The following is a 12,638-nucleotide window of genomic DNA, read 5'->3' as shown; positions in this document are numbered from 1 at the left end:
AGGTACAGCAGAAACAAAACAGTCCCCAAGACAAGTCCCTTGGCAACTCCACAAGACAGGTTGGATAAATCAGACATTATATTGTTGAAAGCAAATTTTAAAGTCACACTCCTTTTATGAAAACCACTAAAGGACAGACCCGTAAAACACCAATTCAGATTTAAGTCTGTCAAACAATATATTGTCTTCCATAGTATCTAACACAGAAGTCAAGTCCAGTAAGCCAAAAACTGTGTGGTCACCAGAGTCTCCAGCCATCATCACATCATTAAGAACCTTTGATGAAGCTGTTTCATTGTAGTGCATTTTTTGAAAACCCAATTGAAATGCATCATCAAAATCATTCTGCTCCAACTATGAGGTTAAACTGTTCACCACTACTTTTTTTTTTAAAGATTTTAGAGACAAATGGACATTATAATATTGGCTTGTACGTTTTTGGTGTCCACAACGTCAAGCTTTGGCTTTTTAATTAATAGGCTTCACAGCATGTATGAAGTTACTGGGGACAGTATATGATCGAAGTGAAATATTGTCATCCAGGGACCTACAACATGGAAAACATTTAGAAACAGAGATGTAGGTGAAATGTCAGCAGGGATCGATGACAGTTTTCATCTTGCCCACTTAAGTCTTCGACTCCTGTAGGATGACTGGAGTGAAGTAGGACCACAAGCACACTGGAGATGATACTGTACATAGGATGTTTCGGGGAGGATTGAGGCTAGCCCTGATGTGTTGCACTTTGTTTACAAAGAAGTTTAGATAGTTATTACAATCTTCCTGTGTGTGCACAGGCACACGAGGAGCTGAGGGTGCAACACTATGTTCAATATTCAGCTATTTAATCTACAAGGAGGCCATTGATAGGAGTTGTATCTGAATTGACCTATCCCAGGCAGTAACGATGTTCTGTATAGTTGTTTTTCATGCATCACCAAATTCCCATCATAGTACATCAACACAGGTGCAACGAGTTTTTGTTCTGAAATTATTGTGTTATTTGTTGCCCTCAGTGGTTGAAACGGTGTTTTATTTATAAAAGAGTTGGACATGTCATGTCTCAAAATATACTCATGGTGTCAGTGTGCCCCAGTTGATGGAGGCAACAGTAATTCTCCACCCTTATTGTGTCAATGAAGTCAATGCATGAGACTGCTTTTGTACAGCAGTTCGTGGCGTGTGGCGCATTATATTCCTCTTAACAATCCGTAAATATTTATTTTAAATATTTGTTTTCTCTACAAAGCTCTTTTTAAACGTATGGATGTTTTTCATCGCTGCTGCCATGACTTCCAGTACGTTCGCTCTGCACTGCGGCCTGGCTTTTGTCTTTCTCGCTTTTCATACCGTCAATGGGGATCTGACTTATACTATCCAGGAGGAGCTAAAACCCGGATCTGTAATTGGAAACATCGCTAAGGATCTTGGACTGGAGATGGGACAAATCTCTGCGCGTAATGCCCGTATAGACACCGAGGACAGCAGTGTGAATTACTGCAGTTTAAACCTAAACACCGGAGATTTGATTGTGCAGGAACGGATTGACAGAGAGGGGCTCTGTGACAGAAAATCATCGTGCGTTGTTAAACTGGAGCTTGTTCTGGAAAACCCATTAGAACTGCATCGCATAAGTATCCGCATTCAGGACATAAATGATAATTCTCCTCAGTTTAAAGAGGAATGGCTACATTTCGAAATTCGTGAATCTGCTGATAAAGGTGCGCGTTTCCTTCTGGACGAGGCGCAGGACGAGGACATTGGAGAAAACGCTGTTCAGGGCTATTCACTAGAACAGAATGACCACTTCAAACTGAATGTGAAGACAAAGGCAGGTGGAAGGAAATATGCTGAGCTGGTCTTAGACAAAGAATTAGACAGAGAAGATAAAAAAGAGATCATGCTTTTGCTTTCTGCGTTTGATGGTGGCTCTCCACAGAGATCAGGCTCTGTGGTTATACATGTAACTGTACTGGATGCTAACGACAACGAACCAGTATTTAGTCAATCCGTGTATAAGGCTAAACTACCTGAAAACTCTCCTCTTAATATTGTCGTTTTAGCGGTGAAAGCAATTGATGCAGATGAGGGAATGAATAGTGAGGTGACTTATGGTTTCGACCATGTTTCCGAAAAAAATCAAGTTTTCACTCTCGATCCTAAAACTGGAGAAGTTAAAGTGGCTGGAACTATTGATTACGAAAAGAAATCGTCATATGAAATGCAAATTAGTGCTAAAGACGGCCTCGGACTGGCCTCGCATGCAACTGTAATAATTGATATCACTGATATGAATGATAACCCTCCTGTTATAAACCTAAAATCTCTGTCTAACCCAATATCTGAAAACATCCCACCCGGTACAGAGGTGGGAATCATTAATGTGCAGGACAGAGACTCCGAGAGTAATGGACAGGTCCGCTGCTCGCTCCAGCCCGGTGTACCTTTTAAGTTAGTTCCGTCTATTAAAAACTATTATTCTCTGGTGAGCACAGGGCAACTGGACCGTGAAGTGGTTTCTGATTACAACATTACAATCACTGCCACTGACGAGGGCTCTCCACCTCTGTCCTCCTCTAAAACTGTTCATTTATCTGTAGCTGACATCAACGACAACCCACCTGTGTTTGAGGAAGAGTCGTACAGCGCGTATCTGAGTGAAAATAACAAACCTGGCTCTACTTTATGTTCTGTTGCTGCTCGAGACCCCGACTGGAGACAAAACGGAACCGTGATTTATTCTCTGTTACCTGGAGAGGTGAACGGTGCCCCGGTGTCCTCGTATCTGTCTGTGAACGGAGACACGGGGGTGATCCACGCTGTGAGGTCGTTTGATTATGAACAGATGAGAAGTTTCAAAGTGCAGGTGATGGCCAGAGATAACGGTTCTCCTCCACTGAGCAGCAACGTGACAGTCAGTGTGTTCATATCAGATGTGAATGACAACGCTCCTCAGATCTTGTATCCCGCCCCGGAGGGCAACTCCTTCATGACCGAGCTGGTCCCCAAAGCTGCACACGGAGGTTCTCTGGTGTCCAAAGTGATCGCAGTGGACGCGGACTCCGGACAGAACGCGTGGCTGTCCTATCAGATAGTGAAATCCACTGATCCGGGACTTTTCACTATCGGTGTCAACAGTGGAGAGATCAGGACACAGCGGGACATTTCTGAATCTGACAGCATGAAGCAGAACCTGATAGTGTCAGTGAAAGACAACGGACAGCCCTCTCTGTCTGCCACCTGCTCCATGTATTTACTTATTTCTGATAACTTGGCTGAGGTTCCTGAGCTGAAGGACATTTCTTATGATGAGAAGAACTCCAAGCTGACTTCATACCTGATCATTGCGCTGGTGTCTGTGTCCACCTTTTTTCTGACTTTCATTATCATCATCCTGGGAGTGAGGTTTTGTCGCAGGAGAAAGCCCAGACTGTTGTTTGATGGAGCAGTGGCCATCCCCAGCGCTTATCTCCCTCCAAATTACGCAGATGTTGACGGCACAGGAACTTTACGCAGCACTTACAATTATGACGCCTACCTGACAACAGGATCTCGAACCAGTGACTTCAAGTTTGTGAGCTCTTACAATGACAACACGCTGCCTGCTGACCTGACTCTGAGGAAAAGTCCATCAGACTTTGCTGATGTTTTTGGAGATGGTGACATTTCTGATGAGGTAGGCACGATTATAACTTCAATCATAGTTTTACAATACTTTATTCAGAGACAATCACTTCACTTCATTATATTTGTTACTTGTTCTTGGAATGTACTGTTTTATGGCTTATTGTCGATTGTACTGCAACTTCGTATTTGTTTTTAATGTTTTCAAACTGCTTTATTCAATGTTCATTTTAAGGACTTCATTGAAGAAGACTCTCTCTTGTCTCTATCCATGGTGCTGAAGCGATGTTCACATTCATTTGTCTCGCTGCGGTCTGATTTACTTTCTGCTTTTACTTCTTTTTGACAGAGGGCAATGTGTTTCAGGGTGATATTTTTCATTCTACATTTATTATTTCATTTTTCATAAAATAAATGTATTAGCTTATATTGACACTTCATAGATACATACTTGTTACGGCCTGGTGTATTGGAACTTAATGGATAACAGCTTATCTATCTATCTATCTATCTATCTATCTATCTATCTATCTATCTATCTATCTATCTATCTATCTATCTATCTATCTATCTATCTATCTATCTATCTATCTATCTACCTATCTATCTATCTAGTTATTTATGTTACAATTAACAATAGGACACGATCCTGCGTGAATATCATTGACCCACTAATCGGTGAATCATTGTTTAAACTATATGTCTGACCTTCTTTTTTTTGGCAACATTACTGTAAAATGTCACATCTATTGCTGTATAACTTTACAATATTGTGGGAGTATGTCAAATTTACTTTTAAAAAGAAAATCCTAACTGTAATGCCTGGCAAATTGATCCATCAAAACATGTATTTCATTAATATAGCTCGTTATGCATTGTATGAGTTGTCTTGTACAGCGTGGAATTATAGAAGGATGTGAACTTTGGAGAATTCCCCAGAGCTAGAAAAAAATGCCTTCTGCTCTGAGCATATCTGAACCTTTTATTCTTCAATTACCGCCTCTATCATTAATTTACTTTCTAGTGAACATAGCTCATTGAGTATATCTCACTTTCCTTAATGTATGTCTTGTGCTTAGGCTTTATCTTACATTGACTACTTTGTTAAAAAATAAAAAAATAAAAAAATAACGTTTGAATAAATGTCCCCAGTGACTGTGAAAATCATGTTGCCACTTTATCTAAGGTTTTACTTTTTTTTTTTTTCGAAACCGCATTTTTTTTTCTTTCTTCTTATTGAAAATTGGCCTTAAATCTGACATCAGGGAGGTTGTAGGTTTAACATGATTTACTAACGTCTTTAGCATACGACTTGATGGATATATGTTGCTTTGGAATCCATTTAATTCCATCCGTTCGAATGTCAACATTATTTAGTTTATTAGTTTTGTTTAACGTGGACTAGTTTGGAGCATTTTTCGTCCCCAGTGTTATTTCGGATAGTGCTTCTCATTTTCATTAGTAGGAGAAACAAGTTAAAAATGTTATTTTGGCACGAAGTTAGGCCAGCCTAACTTTCAGAATCGTTGCGCGATGTGAGAAATAAGCCCAACATCTCATTTTCATGGAAGGAAAATATGCTGAATTAATACGAGGTGATATTAACATGCCCACTAGACATGATCAGCGGTGCGTTCTGTGGACAATATTCTATATATATCCATGCGCATTTGTGCAATATAACTTTTGTCCCATCTTGTATAATGGTGAAGCATTGAATGGGTGTTGATAAATCTTAATCGGCTTCAGAATCCTTTTAATTCCCACCACCACCACCAACTGTTTACAAGTACAGCCTTGTTTGGAAACATTGGTGGAATGTATGTATTTATTTATTTAGTTTTTATTTTTATTTTTTTTTTATCTATCTTGCTCTTTTACTTGACAGTTCACCAAGTTTGTAGACAATTATGTATTTGTATTATTCAATCAGAATGACTTCATTACACAACTCACCCTTAAAGCATGTTATAGCCAAACTAAAACTCATGGTGTCAGTGTGGACCAGGATATCCAAAGACGCAGCTACACTCCACCCTACTATACCAGCAGATTCATGACCTGACTCTGCCGTTGTGTGCAAACACTGTGTCTTGGAGACCAACAATTTTAGATTTTTCGTTTTTTTCGAAGATACATTTGTCTGAGGTCCTTCAGCGTGCTTTGTGTTGTCCTCACAATGGAGTACTGGACACGTGTGCTGAAGTGTGGCCTTATTTTAATTTTTGTCGCTCACCCTCCCGTCAATGGAGACGTAAGCTACTCGGTTCCAGAAGAGATGAAACGTGGATCTGTTATCGGAAATATTGCCAAGGATCTGGGACTTGGTCTGGGCGATCTGACTGCACGCAAAGCCCGAATTGATACGGAGGATAATAGCTTGCAATACAGCAGTTTGAATCTGAATACAGGCGAGTTAATTGTAAATGAACGAATCGACCGTGAGAGTCTTTGTGCGAAGAAAGCATCGTGTGTTGTTAAACAGGAGCTTGTGCTGGAAAACCCATTGGAACTGCATCGTATAAATATCCGCATCCAGGACATAAATGATCATTCTCCTCAGTTTAAAGAGGAATCGTTACATTTTGAAATTCAGGAATCTGCAGTAAAGGGTGCGCATTTCCTGCTGAACGAGGCGCATGATGGTGACATTGGAGAAAATGCTGTTCAGGGCTATTCACTTCAGCAAAATGTCCATTTCAAATTAAATGTCAACACGAAACCAGGTGGGCGTAAATACGGAGAACTAGTCTTAGACAAAGAATTGGACAGGGAAGACAAAAAGGAGATTGTGCTTTTACTGACTGCATTTGATGGCGGGTCGCCTCAGAGATCAGGTACCGCAATTATACATGTCACTGTATTGGATGCTAATGACAATTCACCCGTATTTAGTCAGAATATGTATAAAGCCAGTCTACCTGAAAATGTTCCTCCAGACACAGTGGTGATTATTGTTAGTGCAGCTGATGCAGATGAAGGGATGTACGGTGAAGTAAGTTATAGTTTTGATCAAGTTTCTGATGAGAACCAAGTGTTTTTTATGGATCCACATAAAGGGGAAGTTAAAGTAGCTGGAGTAATTGATTTTGAAAAGGAGTCGTCTTACGAAATACAAATAAGCGCTAAGGATGGTCTAGGAATGGCAACATATGCAACATTGACAATTGAGATCACAGATATAAATGATAATGCCCCAGTTGTACAATTAAAATCTCTATCCAGTCCCATACCAGAGAACATCGCACCTGGTACAGAGGTGGGAATTATTAATGTGCAGGACAAAGACTCTGAGAGTAATGGACAGGTCCGCTGCTCCCTCCAGCAGGGTGTCCCATTTAAGTTAGTGCCTTCTATTAAAAACTATTATTCTCTGGTGAGCACAGGACAACTGGACCGTGAAGTGGTGTCTGATTACAACATTACAATCACTGCCACTGACGAGGGCTCTCCACCTCTGTCCTCCTCTAAAACTGTTCATTTATCTGTAGCTGACATCAACGACAACCCACCTGTGTTTGAGGAAGAGTCGTACAGCGCATATCTGAGTGAAAATAACAAACCCGGCTCTACTTTATGTTCCGTTGCTGCTCGAGACCCTGACTGGAGACAAAACGGTACCGTGATTTATTCTCTGTTAGCTGGAGAGGTGAACGGTGCCCCGGTGTCCTCGTATCTGTCTGTGAACGGAGACACGGGGGTGATCCACGCTGTGAGGTCGTTTGATTATGAACAGTTGAGGAGTTTCAAAGTGCAGGTGATGGCCAGAGACAACGGTTCTCCTCCACTGAGCAGCAACGTGACAGTCAGTGTGTTCATATCAGATGTGAATGACAACGCTCCTCAGACATTGTACCCCGCCCCAGAGGGCAACTCCTTCATGACCGAGCTGGTCCCCAAAGCTGCACACGGAGGTTCTCTGGTGTCCAAAGTGATCGCAGTGGACGCGGACTCCGGACAAAACGCGTGGCTGTCCTATCAGATAATAAAATCCACTGATCCGGAACTTTTCACAATTGGCGTCCACAGCGGAGAGATCAGGACACAGCGGGACATTTCTGAATCTGACAGCATGAAACAGAACCTGATAGTGTCAGTGAAAGACAACGGACAGCCCTCTCTGTCTGCCACCTGCTCCATGTATTTACTTATTTCTGATAACTTGGCTGAAGTACCTGAGCTGAAGGACATTTCTTTTGATGAGAAGAACTCCAAGCTGACTTCATACCTGATCATTGCGCTGGTGTCTGTGTCCACCTTTTTTCTGACTTTCATTATCATCATCCTGGGAGTAAGATTTTGTCGCAGGAGAAAGCCCAGACTGTTGTTTGATGGAGCAGTGGCCATCCCCAGCGCTTATCTCCCTCCAAATTACGCAGATGTTGACGGCACAGGAACTTTACGTAGCACTTACAATTATGACGCCTACCTGACAACAGGATCTCGAACCAGTGACTTTAAGTTTGTGAGCTCTTACAATGACAACACGCTGCCTGCTGACCAGACTCTGAGGAAAAGTCCATCAGACTTCGCTGATGCTTTTGGAGTTGACGATATTTCTCCTGAGGTAGGCACTGAGGTGGATTTTTAATTGTCTCTGCTTACTTCATAATACTGTCATGGATTGTGACGTCTCCGTGCATTTTCATACAAACTACGTTTAGTTTCTGCAGTTTACTTCCAAATACATTGTACCTTCAAGATTTGAATTAATAGCTTTTTGCTTTAATTGGAGATTAACTTTTCTTTTCTCTGTCCGTGGTGCTGAATTTAGAATAACATTTGATCAACTTTATTTAATACATGTCTTTCATGCAGAAAACATCACGTAAATACTTGAATTCGTATTTTTTTCAGGAATAGATCCGTGTCATATGAATTCATAGTATTTACTGATTGTTCAGAAGTATATGAAATCACATTATGAGCTTTTTATTTTTTGAGAATCTTTCACGATATTATTTTTTTAGAACAAATATTGATTAAAAACCCATGATGTTCCTAAATATATCATTCAGGCTTTGTGAAAATATGTTTTAAAGTGTGTCTTATTTTAACCTTTTTAATCAATGGTTACTTGAGGATAACTAAATATAACAATAACCAAGCGGTACATTACCAAAGTGGGGGGGAAATAAATTTAAACCTTCTCAAAATTCACGGTGAAATCTAAATGTCATGTTAAGAATTGCAAAGCAAATTTAGGATAACAGTTTAACTATCAGCAGTCAGGATCATAGTAGTGTGAGTTGCCTTGGGTTAAGAATGTGCTTACAATATTTCTCAAATGTTCTTACTCATTTGTAAATAACATTCTGTGTTAACACCTTTATTATTCTTATTAGTAGTAGTAGTAGTAGTAGTAGTAGTAGTAGTAGTAGTAGTATCATCATCATCATCATCATCATTATTATTATTATTGTTGTTGTTGTTGTTGTTGTTGTTTTTTTAATGTTTCTTTTTTTTTCTTCTTCAATGTCGATGCATGGGCCCATCGTGTGTTGATACCCTTTTATAATCATGCATTTTAACAAGGACATACATTATACATGAGACTATTTTTTATATTTACTAAACTTATCTTTTACGGTTTCTTCTGGGATAAAGAACTACACTTTTATTTTATAATTCAAAACGGAATTGCCTTTATTCGAAGTCCACGATACTGTGTTTGACCCCTCAATATGTCAATTTGCTTTTGGATTCACGTGTCAAAATTGTTGCAAAATGTTAAGTTTTCCTCGCCATAACTTTAGGCTTTACTTATAAAATAAACACATTTCAACTTCTATCACAGCTGTTGTAGATTTCTTGAATACATATTTTCTGTTCAAATAGTCAGAATATTCATTTCGTTAAAACTTTGTAAAGCAATACACTGTTTTAAACGTGTTTGGTAGTCTAATAATTGTTGACCTACAGCAGTTGCTTGAAAAAAATGTCTTATATAACTATTTTGTGTTTGTTTTTTCCAAATTAAAGTACATTGTGTTGGGTGGAAAATGGTGTAGGTTTTTTTGCATTTGTTGTGCAGTTCGCAATAACACAAATCCGCAATTGAATGAGCAGATTGTGATTTTATCATTGTACTCATGGTGTCACTATTTACTAAGAAACGTAGCATTTCTAGCCTGTCTTCTTTTGTGTCGCCCTGTGAGACGCTGATTTCTCTTTTTCTTGTCATCGGAAAACAGTAACAGGGCTACTGTGGACTCTTTGGTGGATTTATGACCTCTCTTGATTTTTGAAACCTTTTTAAACATTAGTATAATTGTTCAGACATGGTCGTGATGGGGCTACCGTGTGGATGGTTGATTTTCTTCTTGCTGTGGCACACCACTAATGGAGACGTTACCTATTCAGTTCAGGAGGAAATAAAGCGCGGATCTTTCATTGGCAACATAGTGAAGGATCTCAACCTGGATTTGAGTACATTGTCGTCGAGGAATGCCCGTGTGGATGCTACAGGGAACCGCAAACAATATTGTGACATTAATGCCGGCACTGGAGATTTAATTGTGTCCGACAGAATTGATCGAGAGGAGCTTTGTGGAGAAAGGCTATCTTGTGCAATAAAACGCGATCTTGTCCTGGAGAATCCGCTGGAGCTGCACCCTTTCACTTTACATATCCAGGACATAAATGACCACGCACCGCAATTTAACGAAGAATCACATAGTATCGAGATCCGCGAGTCTGCAGACAGGGGCGCTCGTTTTGTGTTGGAGGAGGCTCATGATGCGGATGTAGGGCAAAACTCAGTTCAACGGTACAGCCTTCAGAATAATGAACATTTTGTTTTAGCTGCTGATGCTAACTCGTTGGAGCTGGTTCTTGATAAAGAGCTCGATCGGGAAAAACAAAAATACATAAATTTGCTCCTCACAGCTCTAGATGGCGGCTCTCCTCAGAGATCAGGTACTGTAGTCATAACTGTCACAGTGCTGGATGCCAATGATAACGCCCCCGTATTTAGTCAGGCCGTTTATAAAGCCAGTCTGTCTGAAAACTCTCCTTTGGACACTGTTGTGGTCACAGTGAGCGCAAGTGATAAAGATGAAGGAGTGAACGGAGATGTGACGTATGACTTTGGACATGTTTCTGATGAGGTGAAAAGGGTCTTTAGCATTGATCGTAAAAACGGACAAATTAAAGTAAATGGTGATATTGACTTTGAAGCTGTTACAACCTATGATTTACGCATAAAAGCAAAAGATGGTTTGGGGTTATCTTCATACATAAAAGTTATTATTGATGTAATCGATGTAAATGATAATATACCTGTAATCTATGTGAAATCATTGTCCAACCCCATACCTGAGAACATCCTACCTGGTACAGAGGTTGGCATCATTAACGTACAAGATGCAGATTCTGACAACAATCAGCAGGTCCGCTGCTCGCTCCAGCAGGGTGTCCCATTTAAGTTAGTCCCTTCTATTAAAAACTATTATTCTATGATGAGCACAGGACAACTGGACCGTGAAGTGGTGTCTGATTACAACATTACAATCACTGCCACTGACGAGGGCTCTCCACCTCTGTCCTCCTCTAAAACTGTTCATTTATCTGTAGCTGACATCAACGACAACCCACCTGTGTTTGAGGAAGAGACGTACAGCGCATATGTGAGTGAAAATAACAAACCCGGCTCCACTTTATGTTTCGTTGCTGCTCGAGACCCCGACTGGAGACAAAACGGAACCGTGATTTATTCTCTGTCAGCTGGAGAGGTGAACGGTGCCCCGGTGTCCTCCTATCTGTCTTTGAATGGAGACACTGGGGTGATCCACGCTGTGAGGTCGTTTGATTATGAACAGTTTAGGAGTTTCAAAGTGCAGGTGATGGCCAGAGACAACGGTTCTCCTCCACTGAGCAGCAACGTGACAGTCAGCGTGTTCATATCAGATGTGAATGACAACGCTCCTCAGATCTTGTACCCCGCCCCGGAGGGCAACTCCTTCATGACCGAGCTGGTCCCCAAAGCTGCACACGGAGGTTCTCTGGTGTCCAAAGTGATCGCAGTGGACGCAGACTCCGGACAGAACGCGTGGCTGTCCTATCAGATAGTGAAAGCCACTGATCCGGGACTTTTCACTATCGGTGTCCACAGCGGAGAGATCAGGACACAGCGGGACATTTCTGAATCTGACAACATGAAACAGAACCTGATTGTGTCAGTGAAAGACAACGGACAGCCCTCTCTGTCTGCCACCTGCTCCATGTATTTACTTATTTCTGATAACTTGGCTGAGGTTCCTGAGCTGAAGGACATTTCTTATGATGAGAAGAACTCCAAGCTGACTTCATACCTGATCATTGCGCTGGTGTCTATGTCCACCTTTTTTCTGACTTTCATTATCATCATCCTGGGAGTGAGGTTTTGTCGCAGGAGAAAGCCCAGACTGTTGTTTGATGGAGCAGTGGCCATCCCCAGCGCTTATCTCCCTCCAAATTACGCAGATGTTGACGGCACAGGAACTTTACGCAGCACTTATAATTATGACGCCTACCTGACAACGGGATCTCGAACCAGTGATTTTAAGTTTGTGAGCTCTTACAATGACAACACGCTGCCTGCTGACCAGACTCTGAGGAAAAGTCCATCAGATTTTGCTGATGCTTTTGGAGACGTTGACAGTTCTCCTGAGGTAGGCACATATTGCATGTAGTCATCTGATTGTATCTGTCTGTTTCTGCAAACCATCACTTTATATGTGTGAACCCCATCCACTTTTTGAGCTTTGCAGATTATCAAATTGACGAATACAAATAGTCATTTTTATTTCTAACAATCAGGATTCTAATGTGTATTGAATCGTCATGTTTTCCTATATTTTTCCCTTGTAAAAGGAAACCAAAATATTTTCCTGCTGGAGCATAACATTTTAAATCCAATGGGTTGGAGGAGTTGTTATTTTCTGCTGAACACTTGGAGGTGATCTGAAATAATGTATTTTAATGTTATAGCTCATTCTTTAAGTGACTCATTGTTATGTTAACCTCTCACTCAC

At 40.8% G+C, this 12,638-nt stretch overlaps 1 protein-coding gene across 1 annotated transcript; it reads left to right on the top strand.

The window, feature by feature from the left end:
* Window positions 1-1,288: 1,288 nt before the first annotated feature.
* LOC308134677 (uncharacterized protein) lies at window positions 1,289-12,296 on the top strand (the record flags this gene model as incomplete). The annotated part of the gene is made up of 4 exons (XM_080502450.1): window positions 1,289-3,703; window positions 5,831-6,035; window positions 6,861-8,191; window positions 9,891-12,296. The coding sequence occupies 4 exons, from the start codon at window positions 1,289-1,291 to the stop codon at window positions 12,294-12,296; spliced, it is 6,357 nt and encodes a 2,118-aa protein (XP_080358576.1).
* Between the last annotated feature and the right edge of the window lie 342 nt (window positions 12,297-12,638).

This window comes from Blennius ocellaris (assembly GCF_963422515.1).
Source record: "Blennius ocellaris genome assembly, chromosome: 9".
NCBI classification, from domain to species: Eukaryota; Metazoa; Chordata; class Actinopteri; order Blenniiformes; family Blenniidae; genus Blennius; species Blennius ocellaris.
Note: the sequence above shows the minus strand (reverse complement) of the source record. Positions and strands in the feature narration are given on the sequence as shown.